Raw genomic sequence first — 15,850 nt, forward strand, 5'->3', positions numbered from 1 at the left:
AGTTGATCAAAGAAGTTCTCCTGGACATAGTTTGAAAACTTATCCTCTTATCCTTTACTTTACCACGGCTCCAATCAATATTTGGGTAATTAAAGTCCCCCAATAACACCACTCTATCCATACTCTACAATTTCCCTATACAACAGCAAGCATGATTTTTATTACCACCATTTAAGCTTCACATCCAGTATTGAGAATTTGAATAATGTTCAACTATGCTGCTATGAAAGTTTACACAACAACTATCAGATGTTGTGTTATGATTGGGCCTGCAAGCGCTACCATGGCGTTAATCATCACTTGATGCTGGAGAGAATAGACCCCAGGTTCTATGCATTGTTCTGTACACACTGAAGCTGGATACCTCCATGGTCCTTGACAGTGATAGGAGGTTGTCTTAATTCCTTCCAATGCACTACGCATCTTGGGTGCATGTTCATTAGCATTATCCTACAGGTTGCCCTATCAAAGTTTCCTTCTGAGTCCCTGAGAGCACAGCTTGAACACTACCTAGCCTTTCACCAAGTTGTCATTTGATTATACTTCCCACTAGAGATGTCTTCCATCTACTCATTCACAGTAACTCACCAAGTGCAGAAGCTGTTACATTGGATTCAAGGTAGGTGATGAAGTGAAAAACAACGCAGAACTTATCCTTGACAGTAATTTTTTTGACAGGATGCAAGCTCACAGATCTCTGATCCTGACTACTGCGCCAATAACGTAGCAGTTCCTTTTTATATAAAAAAAGTCAAACTATGATGATGCCCATCATGGCAGGTGGGATTCAGACCTTCTAGCCCAGAGATAAGACTCTAACACACAAAGCTTCTAGTTCGTTTTTAAGTATTTTTAATCAACCTGTGCACTTATATTCAGATATGCTCCATGGCAGGGAAGATTTCAACCCAGACCTCCTGGGTTCAAATAATAGGGAGACTACCACTGAGCCACAAGAGCTTTCCCTAACTTATTTTAATATGCACAACAAATCATTCAACACTTATCATCTGTTTACCCTTAACTGCATAATCGATGTGATATTAGTAAATACTAACCTCCCTAGTTTGTGCAGTATCTGACCAGCTGGTTGTAATTATCCAATTGCACAACCATGTTTCTTCATCCAGTAGTGGTACTTACCTATCTCCCATCCACCAGGGCCGCTGTTACTGAGTGGGTGACTCTTCATAGATATTTAGAAGCATAAAATCAGTGGGAGGTAATTGGAGTTAGAGAGTATAAAGCAGACAGTCCATTGCCAAATCGTTTATATTTTCTTTATCATATCAGCAACATGAAAATGAGGTGGAAGTGAAGAAAAGGCATAAGGTATAGTGACATATCATCATCCTGAATGCTCCCAATGATACAGAATTCTGCAGATTCTGTTGCAGGTTACCCCATGATGTGCAGCACTGTCTTCTGTGTTGGGCTTAGCATGCAGAGGTATATTTGTCACCCACCAGGTCGACTATGCTCCCAAATATTGTGGCAGCAATGTCCTGCAGGAGAGAGAGTAGAATGTCTTTGAGTGTGTTTTGTTATGTTTGATTAGTGTGCCTGGCATATCTGCATAACTAGAGATATGTGAAGGCAGAGGGAGGTGACTGGCTATCATGGGAAGCTGTGCGAGGTAAGGCAGATTACATGAATTTTAGTCATAAGTTCTGAGCGCTAATCATGGCTGATGGATGAATAATTAGGCAGCAGAGTATGGTATATGGCGAGTAGGATCAGAATTTGGTGTTGTAGTAACTAAGAATATTCTATCAATATTCACTGACCTTGACGTCTATGTGAGGTGATTAACTTTCTTTTGCCACTGCTGTGAATTTCTTTGAGGTAAAACTCTGGGAATTGGCATCCATGATAAGCTGCTGTGTTACCTTCCAGGGGTATTTCTTGACAGCTTCCTGGGCACCCACAGAAATATGTTATCTCTCCTCCTAATCCCCTCTATGACTAAGCTGTCCAACACACTGAACAATAACTCTATGCTGGTGCTCCATTTAACTTTGATCCATTGCACTACAGAGCCAATTCAAATATAACCTTAGAGTGTTTGATAATGACCCTGGGTTTTGGAAATGGTGAAATTCTTCACATTATGAAATAATAATACATCCTTCAACCTAACTGCTACAATCCCATAGGGACTGATAACACTTAAGAAGAAATTCAAATCACGCGACAAAATTTTCATCTTGGAGACATTTAAGTACATGGAAAAGAAGCATAAGTAGACAGTTCATTCTTGATGATCCAGACCATATTGATCCTCAGCTCCTTTCCATTGATCAACTAGATAATTTTTAATTAAACAACATTACTCTCTCTTGACTTCATTGTATCTGAAATTTAATTGACAGTTTAAAGAATAACTATTTACAAAACTTGATATTAACAACACCTTCCTGTGTTTTAGAGACAGAGTCTATCATCATAAGCAAAGCTGCTCAGGTCATTGTTTACAGATGTGAATAACTCACACATTCTTGATGAAGGGGCAGTGCTTGGAAAGCTTGTGATTTGAAATAAACCTGTTGGACTATAACCTGGCGTTGTGTGACTTCTGACCACATTCTTCCCAGTAAGACAAACTGGGCCTTCCCTTGTATTCAAGCTTGTTGTCAGAAAGAATTCAGAAAAGGTCACACGACCCCTTTCATAGAACATAGAACAGTACAGCAGAGGAACAGGCACTTTGGTTTGCCATGTCTGATGCCTTTCTAAACTAATCTCATCTGTTTGTACATGATCCGTATCCTTCTATTCTCTGCCTATTCATGTGTCTGTCTAAATGCCTCTTAAACTTTGCTAACATATCCAGTTCTACCACTCTTCTGACAGCGTGTTCCAGACACCTACCATCCTCTATGTATAATACTTACCTCACACATCTCCTTTAAACTTTCCTGAAAGCATATCCAAAGCAGCCATGGAGAGCTGAGACAGGCTATCGAGATGGTCTTCCTAAATTCTCTGGGATTTTGCCCCTGTTGTTTTAGAAGTTTTTAGGCCCTCTAATACTCACCCCAAACAAGTCCTCAACTAGTTCCCCCATCTCATTTCATGCCTCTCACTCATTCCCCATGCTCTCTCATTTGCTCAAAAGCTGTTCATGCTGGCGTATCCTCCACCCATTCCACCTTATCTCATCATATCTCTCACGTTAGCTCCATAGCCACTAACTCAGTATGCGCTGTAGGTTGTTCTGAGGGGATGAAAAAACATCTAACAATCTAATACAATCTTCACTGATACAGTCTTGATACTCAAATAAATGTCATGTAAGCAACCATTCAAAGTGTTTAATCGCCTCATATAGTTAATTTCTTTAAAAAGCCTATCCACGTTAAAAACAGTCTTTTAATAGTATTTAAACTTTCAAACTGTTAACTCAGAGCTCCTTGCTGATATAATTGTACCCTTTGAACATCAGCCAAGCATGGATAATGACATGAAAATAACCCTGTAAAAATGTCAACAAAGAAACTAAATGAAAATGCTGGTAATTTCCTTTTACCTTATATCAGATGGCCTGTCAGTAAAAGCACTCCTGTAAAGATTTTCTTTAACTCTCACCGGCAACATTTACGTTTTTTAGAGAAACTTCATATTATGATAGTTAAAAGAACCTTATATGACCATTTATATTTACTCCACTAATTTGTGACTGCCACAATGGGTTAAAGCCCTTGAACCAACCAGAATGATGTCTAAATGAAATCAGCTTTAAGTTTAAATGACCCTGCTGAGTTTGGGTTATTCTCCTCTGTGAATTATGCCTTGACTCTTCCACTGCTTGCAAAAATTGAATCTGTTAGAAATGGGTGTGGGACTTCTGCGTCACACCCATCATTTTTAACGGTCTGTTAAATCTTCCTGATTCCACAAAAATTCTGCCTGATTTCACACATAAATTTTCACAGAAAATTTTAGTTACATCGAATGGAAAATATTTGTTTTGTTCAACTAACTCAGCTTATGTATATTCTCAAACCTCCGTTTGGAATCTAAGTGAAAAAGTTTTCATAAGTTATTTTGCATTCTGTGCTATTAAACATGTTCAGTTTTAGTAGGGAAAATCACTATATTGCAGAATGATTTTATTATCAGGTCACAACCACTGTATGGCCTATTGTCTCCAGTGTCTGGCATGTCCAATAACATCCATTTCAGAAAGCCTGAAGGTGAAGATGATCTTTTTAATCAGGTACAAAGATTGTTCTACTCAGTCAAATGTTATAACATTTGTTTACATTTAAAATTATCTCTAAAAGCCAAGAAAACAATTAATACTAATTAATACAGTAAATCAATAAAATTATACTATGTTTTAATGTACTATGGTATATTTTATATAACTTCTTAAAATAATGTCTCTTACCATCTCAGGGCTTTGCAAAACAACTTTAAGCACAAACTCAGTCTAATAGCTTGTTTTTGTGCCTTTATTTTAGTAAGAGGGTTGATTCTCCACCCTTACTGTTGATACAAATCAGGTACAGGGAATATATTTTATTTGGAGGAAGTAGTTAAATCTGCTGTTCCCTCATTGTGCAAGAGCAGACTTAAACAGCAGAGAAGCATCTCAGATGTTCAGTGGCTTCACAACAGGAATGCACTAAGATCACAGGATCTCAACTCAAAGTATTAAAAGAGGTCCTTGCCCTATAATAGAGTCTCAACAAAGTCCATATAGTTTTGTTTTTTCCCAAATGCGGAATCTGCTTGATAGTTGCAACAAGTAGTTAACTGAACAACTTCATTGTTTATTGCTTGATGTTGTTAAGTTTCATAACTGCAGTTATTCATTTCTTTTTAAAGGTGATTGCTGTCTGCATCTTTGGTTGTTAGCTGAGAGGATTGTCATTGAGGTCTGCCAACAAATATCTATGAGCAGTTGATCACTGTGTTTTACGAGTTGATCTGGAGGAAGAAGAATAGGCAATGACAGCTTACCCATCAAAATGATTTCTGATACATTGTGCATTACCTTGTTTGATTATTTTTTATTTGTTAATACCATTTTGGTTTTGCTAGCTGAGGCAGCATTTATTTATCCCTAGTTGCACTTCAGAAGGTGGTAGTGACCTGCCATCTTGAATCAAGGCAGACCATTTGTTGTAGGTACACCTACAATATTGTTAGGAATTGGCTTCCAGGACTTTGACCCAGTGAAATGAAGGAATGGTGATACCTTTCCAAGTCACAATGGTTTGTGGCTTGAAGGGAACTTGCAAGTGGTGGTGTTCCCATGTATCTGCTGCTCTTATTATTCTAGATAGTGGTGGTCGTGGGTTTAGAATGTGCTGTCTAAAGAGCCCCAGTGAGTTGTTGCAGTGCATTGTGTAGAATTAACATTGCTGCCACTGAGCATTGGTGATGAAGGGAGCGAACTGGCCACTCTAGTGGCCTGCTTCATCATGGATAGTGTCAAGTTTCTTGAGTGTTGTTGTCCTATTCTGGATGTTTTTCGACATCGACTACTTCAGTATCTACTGAATTGTGAATGGTGCTGTTCATTGTCATCAGTGAACATTGTCACTTCTGAACTTGTGATGGAGTAAAGGTTAAATATAAAGCAGTTGAAGATAATTGGGTCTCGGACACTATCCTGAGCAGATCCTGTAATGTTGCTCTGGAACTGAACTGACTGATCTTACAACAAAAATGAAGAGACTAAAGACAACTAGCATGGTAGAAGTGAAGAAATGAACATTCCTGAACTAACAGTAGAATAGGATCTTGGCAATCAGCCACATTATCTGAGTCTATCAGCATGCTACTAGCAGACAACTTGTGTTGGTTTTCTGCTTGGTATTTCTTCCTTGCCATATTTTATTGACTGTACAGTATGGTAACAATGCAGAGAGTAGTACTAAAATATGAGCATATGTATACATATGGAAAGTAGTTTTTCAGAGTGTTTAAAACTGCTTCTGGATTTGTCAAGAAGTTACGTTACATGATCAGGAACCCTGCCAGGAAGTTATCGATCATAGTTTTTTACTTCTACACAGATTTTACAGATTGTTTCTGAGACTGATGATGATTGCATGGAATTTTTGATTTAATTATTTTTGTAGCAACTCTTTACTGATAGTAATTTTGTTTGAATCTAGCTTAGGTGAACCATTAATGAATTACATTTTAGTAGTATCATCCCTTTGTGATATTCTGAGATGGTTGTAAGAACACAGTCTGTGTGCATTATCTGAAATAAAACTTTTTAATGTGTATCTGCTGCACTTATGTGTTTACTATACACTTCTCTTGATGGTTTTCATCAGTTGGCATCCAAAATAGACAGAATTCTGCCCCTTTGTGCAGGCAGCCTCCCATATGTCTGGAACTGAATGTACTGAGCAGTTTGTGCAAATAAGACACTGAGTGACCTGTGAGATGCTATAGCGTGCAGGAACTTCCAGGATATAAGACACTGGGTGACCTGTGAGATGCTATGGCGTGCAGGAACTTCCAGGATATTTTCAATATCCTAGCTTTAACAGACGCAGGCAGGGCAAGGCATGATAATATGCACTGGTTTGTGATGCTATTTTTTTTTGACAACACCAGGGAGCTTTGTTTTAACTGGTAAACTCTGTGCTGAGGGTAGCACCTCAGTTACTATCCTGCCCTCATCCTTTTCTCTGCATTTCTCATGTCCACAGTTCTGCTCTCCTTGTGGAAAATTTTGTCCTTCATTGCCACTGAACATGAAATCTGACTGACATCACTGATATTTGTGATTTTTGTAAATGATTTGGATGAAGGAGTGGAAGGGTGGATTAGTAAGTTCGCGGACGATATGAAGATGGGTCGAGTTGTGGATAGTGCGGAGGGCTGTTCTAGGTTGCAAAGGGACATTGATAGGATGCAGAGCTGGGCTGAGAAGTGTCAGATGGAGTTTAACCCTGAAAACTGTGAGGTGATTCATTTTGGAAGGACAAATTTGAAAGCAGAATACAGGGTTAACGGAGAGATTCTTGGCAGTGTGGAGGAGCAGAGGGATCATGGGGTTCATGTCCACAGTTCCCTGAAAGCTGCCACCCAGGTGGATAGAGTTGTTAAGAAGGCGTATGGTGTGTTAGCTTTCATTAATGGAGGGATTGAGTTCATGAGCCATGAGGTTATGCTCCAGCTATACAAAAGCCTGGTTTGGCCACATCTGGAGTATTGTGTCCAGTTCTGGTCGCCTCATTACAGGAAAGATGTGGAAGCGTTGGAAAAGGTGCAGAGGAGATTTACCAGGATGTTGCCTGGAATGGAGGGCAGGTCTTATGAGGAAAGATTGAGAGAGCTAGGGCTTTTCTTTTAGAACAACGAAGGATGAGAGGTGACTTGATAGAGGTATACAAAATGATCAGAGGTATAGATAGAGTGGACAGCCAGAGACTTTTTCCTAGGGTGGAGGTAGCTATTACGAGGAAGCATAGTTTTAAAGTGAGTGGAGGTAGATATAGGGGAGACGTCAGAGGTAGGTTCTTTACTCAGAGATTGGTAGAGGCGAGGAATGCATTGCCGGAGAGGGTAGTGGAGTCGGCCTCAATAGGGGCATTTAAGCGGCTATTAGACAGGCATAGGGATGATAGTATAAGGTTGGGGTGGAGGTTAGATAGACCTTAGGTTTAGGGTAAAAGTTCAGCACAACATCGTGGGCTGAAGGGCCTGTACTGTACTGTACTGTACTGTTCTATGTTCTATGTTCTATGCCCTATGTTCTATGTTCTATGTTCTATCACAGGGGGTGGCACAGTGGCTTAGTGGCTCAGTGGTTAGCACTGCTGCCTCACAGCGCCAGGGACCCAGGTTCAATTCCATCCTTAGGCGACTGTCTGTGTGGAGTTTGCACATTCTCCTCGTGTCTGCATGGGTTTCCTCTGGGCACTCTGGTTTCCTCCCACAGTCCAAAGATGTGCAGGATAGGTGGATTGGCCATGCTAAATTTCCCATAGTATTCAGTGATGTGTAGATTAGCTTGGTTAACAGGGGACATGTCTGGGTGGAATGCTCTGAGGGTCAGTGTGGACTTGCTGGGCCGAAGGGCCTGTCCCCACACTGTAGGGATTCTATGATGATTCATGGTCCTGCTGTCAGCTTCCTTGCTTGCTCTGATGTGGTTGTTACCTCCTCTTATATCTTTATCTCAGTGTTTAGTAACTACTGTCCCCTCAACCTGAGCAGACCTAAAAGCTGTATACTATTGTCTGAGTCCCTCTTTCAGTCACTCTCACTTTTATTGGTCCCACCTATTTTCTTGGGGTTCCATGACTGGACACCCACTGTGTACCCATCTTTTCTCTATTCAGACCCAGTTGCAGCCCTTGAACCCACTACAAAATATCAGCTTAATTAAATCTGTTTTTGAATTGGACAGGTTATTGAAGCAGGCTTCCCCACTGTGATGACACTACCTGGCACCATGAGTGGAAACAGGAAACTTGTAATTAAATCGCCTTTATATTCCATCACATTAAAGGCATTATAGTTAATAAGTTACATTAAGTTATTGCTGTACGGATGAAGTTTCTCTTCACTAGAATGAATACATTCAAAATTAATCTTGTAAATGTACAATAAGGAAAACATCGCTGCACTTGCATTTGTAGACAATTATAAAAAACCTATGAATAAATAAATTGTATTTTTATCTTGCATAGATCCAAGTGCAACCATTTGTTGAAGTTACTTTCCAGCAATCAATGTATCAGACAAGTATTGCTGATGGAACCCAGCCATGTTGGAATGAAAAACTTGAAATGGATTTCAAGTAATTTGTTTAAAATAGTTTGCTTAATCTGTGCGCTAAAGGTGATATATAAATATTAACCCTTAAATCTGCATACACTTCTCAAAAATCATTTTGAGATTTTATTCAAATCAAGTTGATTCATTGGTTTCTCAAACTACAGTTACACCTATCATTAGCTTTTAATCTGAAAAGGGATAATTAAATATAAGTGCAATTATAAATTGTAATAACTTAGTAAGATGAGCATCTCATCAAAGTTCTTGCTTGAATAAGTTTGGCATGTGGTCACAACTTATTTTATTATTTTCTTTTTATAAATTCATATTGCAATTTGATATGAAACTGTGGGTGGACTCTTTCTAGACCCTGAATGACATGGGTATTGTCAAGAAAGTTGAAAAAATAGTATGAGTCCATCAGTAATATGGTGATGCGTCTTGGAGCACAACGGCATCTTTTGTTGCAATGATGATGCCAGGGCAGCCATCTTATGGATTGGCCCAGCACACATCTTATGATCCTCACTTGCTCTCTTATTGGTCACTCACTTTGCATCTAATTGGATGCTCAAAGCTTCTCTGGCTTGTATTTATGTGCTTTTCCCCTTGATTTAGAGCTTTAAGCCTCACAGTACTTGTATTCTGCCTTGTTGTTTAGCATAGACACAAAACCAAGCTCATTTTCATGGTTGTCAGCAGTTACCAGTCAAGGGGGTGGACATACTGCTGTTGGGCACCACGCTACATCAATCTCACACATCTGCCAACAACATATGTGGTTGATACACTGCATGTGCATCAACCAAATGGCCTAAGAGCAGTGGTCTTCAGTCAAGTCAAGAGAGACAGCCTTCAGACAAAATGTCCTAGCACAGTAGTCAAGGGCAGCCTCCAAAATCCGTCCAGGGATTTGAACATGGTCACTTGGCCACTTGGGTGATCAGGGTCAGTGGTCCGTAATGTCTGGGAGTAGGCAATAGTGTTGCTTTTGAGTGTTCATCATCATAGTTAACTAATATAGGCATTTGCCCATTCGTAAGCATTTTCAGACTGTTAAGAAGCAGCAATTTAGATATGACACGTTAGTTAATTAAAAAAAGGAAGTATACATCTGTGACAATTGGAGATGGTTCACAGATATCAGAGGACAAACAGACTGTTGGCATGGTATGTTGTGAAGGCTGCACTGTGGTCTGTAGTCAAGTGCCTGGTTCTTCCCCCTTGAGTTCTTGTCCATCTTCCATCTGGAGAAGACAGCTCCCTGACAAGGACTACTGTCTACAAAGATTGCCTAATGAGGAGTGTCCTCTGCTCCTGAGCACTTGGTGAGATCCCTGTTTCAAGGGGCTGGTACCCTATACTGTCATGAATTATGTGAATCATTTTGGCAATGACCATAGGAAAGCTACTCATGATGTCAGATGACTGTTGTCCCCTTGGACATCTCCATTTGAAGATTAGAATTCAGTGCCCCTAAGAACAAAAACTTCTTATTTTCCAAAACGTTGCATAATGTAATAGTGTCACAAGATAAATGTTTTCTTTATGCTTGTAGAGGCTAGTTATTATTGTAACACAGTCAAATGAGGCCCCATGCTACACAGGAAATCCTAATTATAGAATATAAAAAGTTTTTAAGGGGATCTCAATTTTCAACAATGCTCAGTCCTGTATATCCAATGTAACCAGGGAGAAGTGGTATGTCAGTCGGAGAGCTGCGCATAGATCATTCAAGTCATCAGTCAGGGCTGTCTGTTCAAATTGGTCAAGGAAGGGAAGAATACTTGGGAATTCAATTTTGGGGACTAGAGATAGCATACCGGGATGCAGACGGGATAACAATTGTGAAGAGAGAAAATTCACCACATAAGTCGGGGAGACTATAGTTATGTGATGGAAAGGGGTAATGCAAGAAGGGCTGATCATCGACAGTGAGCACCACCCTAGCTTCAATCGGGAGGCTGCGCACTAGTATGTCTGGCATAATGACATGGTATGCCTGGGCTCAGTGGGTAAAGTGGGGAAATGAAGAATCAAATTAAATGTGTTGGGAGGGATCACAGGAAGATCAAAGCTGATGGACTTGACAGGAAAGGAAACCAAGAAGGGAATGTGAAAATTTGAGGGATTCACCTTGACTGAAATGCTAAGGTCTGTGAATCACTCTGTCAAGCACAACTGATGATTCCATTTATCATCATCCAAATAGCAAGTGTTCAATGGAGATGAAAATGGCTGCCACCACACCTAGTGCAAGTGGGGTAAATGTTTCATTCTGTGAGGGAGGTGATTCCACTGTTGTGTGATGTGAGGCCCTTCAAAGGGCAATAGCATTAAACAGGCATCTACACAGTGCAGGTGAAAGAAACCTGTGATCACAAGATGCTATATGTGAACGTTTTGTATTGATCTACTCTATGGAATGTTATGTTGGTCCCAAGCACTCTCATCAATACCAAACAACATCACAAATCAATCTGATTAATGGCTATGGTACGTAGGCAATGTGTTGTGGCCTAGAAAGATTCAACCTAGTTGCCAAAGTGGCAATCACCTTCTAAGGCCCCATAGCCTGCATATGGTGGAGGAGCTGCTCACTTCACACCTTGGACGATAAAACATCAAGTAACACTAAGGATGGCTAGCCTTTGTGCCTTGATTCCTGCAGCTAAAATGACATTTTTCCACAAAGTGATCAAACAATGAATATATATTTGCCATTGTGTGAACATATTTATAATGAAGTTCCACCCATGTGTCCTCAGAGGGCCTCTGCTTCCTTTCCATCTCACTATGTTTCAGTATAGCCCTGGGTTCTTCAGCTGAGGTGAAGAGAACCTGCCCAATACTGCAACCTATTGGCCTTGGAATTCTGCTTGGATGAGTCCGATGGTGTTTGTGGCAAGAGGGAGGATGCAATGAGTGGAGCACCATAGAGGCATGGTGAATAGTTAATAATGTGAGTTTCAGAGAATAGCAAGAGAAATCTCGCTTGGGCTCACAGAGTGAAATCGTCCATGAAATACGCCAAAATTGACATAAACTTAATATCTGCTAAAATTCAGCCCCATGCATATGCAACTTCATATCTTAAATTCCATCTTGAGTGAGATTTAAAGTACTTCCTCTAAGTTAAATCAATGGACAACATGGCATACAGCCATCTAGTGAATCTCTTAGATGTTGGTCACTAATTACCAATTTTTGGATGTCAAGAATAAGATATCTACTTGATTCTTTGTTCAAAGAATGATGATTGAAAAATGAAAAATAAATGCAAAGAATGAAATTTTCAATAATGGCAATGAGCAATACTGTATTCAAATGGTCATGTAGCTACATGAAAAGTAGATCTTGCATGAAATAATTTTTAATTTCTCTAAAATCGTATTTTTTTGATTATAGATCACCTAATGGAGATTACAACAGTGCAGCCTTATGCAAAATGAAGGACAAGATAGTAATTAACATATTTGATAATATAAGTGTTCCTAACCCAGAGGTACTTCAATATATTTTGAAAATGTATCAACTGCATTGCCTTGTTATTAGTTGTAGCTTACTTTATTTAAAATGAACTAGTTTATAGTTAATCTCCAGAAGTGAAAATAACAATGGTGGTTAATAAGTATCTTTCGGTCAGGAAGCATGTAAACAGTAGTTGTCGTTTGAGGGTCATTGTCTTTCCCATAGTGCCACTCAATATATATAAAATATAGACTCTGGTATCAAGGACAGGATGTTAAAATTTATTGGTGAAAAAGACTACAAAGAATAGCTTAACTGTGAAGACATTAGATGACTTCATAAGGTTAGTAGATTCGAGAGATAATAGACAAATAAAATTTTATGCACAGCAATGTGAGGTGATATATTTTGGGAGAAAAATATATAAAAGAGAATATTTATAAACAGTGGGAGGACTTCTAACTTGAAAGCAGCTGGATTCCATGGCAGGTAAATGTGACGAGGTTTATGTGGGTTCATTCAAGCCTGAAATGGGACAGTGTGGATTAGAATAGCCAGAAATATCTGGTTGAGTAAACAATATGGTGTTTATTCGTTTGCTCCAAATATTTACAGATTAGGAGCACTCTAACCTCATGTCTATTTCCTACCAGTTTCCTCTTCACTCTGAACAAGTCTCTGCTGCATTATTACATGGGAGGTGTTTATTGCACTTAATGATGTATTAAGATTTTGAGATTCTTTTGGAAGCATGGGCATCCCAAAATGGAGGTGCACATTCTCCAACTTTTTCACATATAATGTGAAGGAAGACAGTTTCATCAGTGCTATTGTTGATAGCCACAGGGTGGACTGTGGTTTCAGTTGAACTTGGCAAGCAGGGTATGCCTCCAAACTTGCAATGAAAGCAAAATACTGTAAATGCTCAAAATCTGAAACAAGCACAGAGAATGCTGGAGAAACTCAGCAGGTCTGTCAGCATTCTGTGGAAAGAGAAACAGAGTTAACATTTCGAGTCTGGTATGACTTTTCTTCAGAACTTTTGTTTTTCTCTCCACAGATGCTGCCAGACGTGCTGTGTTTCTCCAGCTGTCTTGGTGTTTGTGCCTCTAAACTTTCCTGAAGCACTGCCTCCGTCCACACTGGTTTGCTTCTGGGAGGCTGCGTCCAACAGCTCTCCTGTCCCCAGGCAGATGAGGGAATTGTAGGCAAGTCACAAAAATCACAGTTGGGAATCCTGCCTTTAATTAGTTCAATGCCCAAGGGCATTGGGGGAGCTATTTTTAGTGTTCATCTATCTTCACTGTGGCCCTGCCAAGAGCTAAAAATCTGGTACCATATGTCTTGTCTTTGTCATTTTCCTGAATAGTTAATCATAATCTTTCAATCTCAGTTTCAAATGTACTGAATGACCTAATATGAATTTGCATTTCTGGATGGGAGTTCCAAAATCTTACACTCTTTGTACACAGAAATGTTTCCTATCTCACTCCTGAACAATCAAAATCTATTTTTCTAGACAATGCTCCCAGTTTCTGTTAATATCTTCAAAAATTTAATCAAATCACTTTCTAAATTCCAGGGAACACTACATATGTTCCTGTAACTTCTTTCTATAATGTTTACCTTGGATTTGGTAAATCTTTGCTGTATTACGTCCAGGTCAGTATATTCCTCCTTAGGTCTGGTTCTCAGAACTCTTAACAATAGTACTCATGCAGGCTTTGTATCACTGAAGCATGACATTCATCTCATTGTATTATTGTTTTCTGGATATTAAAATGAGCATTACATTAGCCATTTTGATCAATTTCCATACCTATACATGACATTTTAATGATTATGTAACTTGGGCCCCCAAGTTTGTCCGGACCTTCACTTTTTCTAGATTTTCATTGAATGCACCCTGTGACATTTATTTCAGTACAAAGTGGGTGACTTCACTTTTGGTTATAGTGAAATCTAACTTCACTATTTTGCTGATTTATTTAATTATTGATAACTCTTTGTAAATCATACATCCATCTACCCAGCTTACAGTGTTACCCATCTTTGTGACACTAATAAATCTGGATATGTTGTGCTTTTATCCCAACATTTGAAGAACTTCAAATTTTGGAAAATGTAATTCTATCCTTTTAATTTCTTTATAGTCTCTGTTCATAATGTCAGGAGCAGGCCCAAGAAAAAGTCCTGGTACCAGTCCATACCCTGATGCCATCACTCATCCCATTGGGAGGACATGCTCTGTTGCTGACCAGTTGATGCAGTCCCATGGTTTGGCAGTCTTGATGAAGGGAGCAATGAAGCTGGGTCTCAACTGCTGTGGTGAATGACCACTAATTTTCCAAACATCACTATTTTAATTTTTGCCAATCGAATTATAGTAGCAAGCAGCACTAACCAATATCACATACCTCAACAAGATTCTCTGGATATTCAGCAATATTTATTGCCAATTTTCAGTCATGATGGGTTGGCAATGAAGGGGGTTATTGGGGCCCTAGGAAAGCTCGGTGTTGCTATTAGGCTGTTGGAAAAGCTAGGCTACTACTGAGAGTAAATTGTCGAGCAGTGGGGCAAAGAAGGAATTATGTTTTGTCTGTGCATGTAGGGTGAGGCCTGGGGGCCATGAGGGATTAGGGAATGACCAGAGCTTGGATGAAACCTACATGGGTCCTTAAAATGAATTTTTTTTACAAAGCACTGTAAAAACACTGATCTTTATTTTTATCGACACAGATATGCAAATGTTAATAACTAATGCTGAATTTTAGTGGGCTGCCTTATTGCAGTTTTGTTTTGGTAACATGGCATCATTTTAATTTTCAAGCTTTTTGATGTACATTATATTTTTGATAATCTAAGAGTGGTACTTATGTGGCCTTTTGGAAATACAAATTTATTACATTTATTACTTTAGCCTTCTCTACTGTTCAAGTCATTTCTTCAAATGATTTGATAAGATTGATCAAGCATGAAATTTCTACAGCAACTCATACTTGTTGATTCTAGGTATTTTTTCTGTTACTTATTTGAGTAAAGATTCCATTATCTTTTCACCTTTGTCAAAGTAGCTGGCCAGTAGATTCATGGATGTGTTTCTTCTTGATTCTTTAAGACTGACATTTTACCATGTTGAAGGTGTTCTACATGCATATTGTTCTTTTTGAGAAGTGGGCAACATTAGTTACAATTATTAACCATCACTGACTGTATTAAAAGTCAACTAAATGTTTGATACTTTATTCAGAAGTAAGTTAGATCATATACCTAACAAGTCATAAATAAACTGACCTGCAGTTTCCAATCCCCATTGCATTAGTTTTTTTTTAGCGCCGTTCATTTGAAACCAATGATTACTGTCCAAAAGACTCTGGTGGTTAAGATAATTTCTAGACAGTCAGTTCCCTATGGAGATATTCACTGTGTATATCCATTCTTGATCATTTTTTACCCTCCTTTGCCCTTTCTCCCTCAAATTCCTCTTTACCCCAGCATCTTTAATTCTGACAGTGGATCCACCTTGCCCAAAATTAAAATAAAGTAGAAGTTTAAAATTTTTCTGAAAGCTTTAATTCCAGTTCTATGACCACTGTTTGCACTTTGGAAAAGAATTAGC

At 39.0% G+C, this 15,850-nt stretch overlaps 1 protein-coding gene across 1 annotated transcript in view; it reads left to right on the forward strand.

Moving 5' to 3' along the window:
* The window catches only part of LOC109922808 (protein CC2D2B-like), a 158,169-nt gene that overhangs the window by 88,961 nt on the left and 53,358 nt on the right, over positions 1-15,850 (forward strand). The window contains exons 23-24 of the mRNA XM_048609173.1: positions 8,670-8,779; positions 12,166-12,262. Coding sequence (XP_048465130.1) covers positions 8,670-8,779; positions 12,166-12,262 — 207 coding nt within the window. The remainder of the gene's footprint in view (positions 1-8,669; positions 8,780-12,165; positions 12,263-15,850) is intronic.

This window comes from Rhincodon typus, chromosome 20, assembly GCF_021869965.1.
Source record: "Rhincodon typus isolate 14 chromosome 20, sRhiTyp1.1, whole genome shotgun sequence".
Classification (NCBI taxonomy): Eukaryota; Metazoa; Chordata; class Chondrichthyes; order Orectolobiformes; family Rhincodontidae; genus Rhincodon; species Rhincodon typus.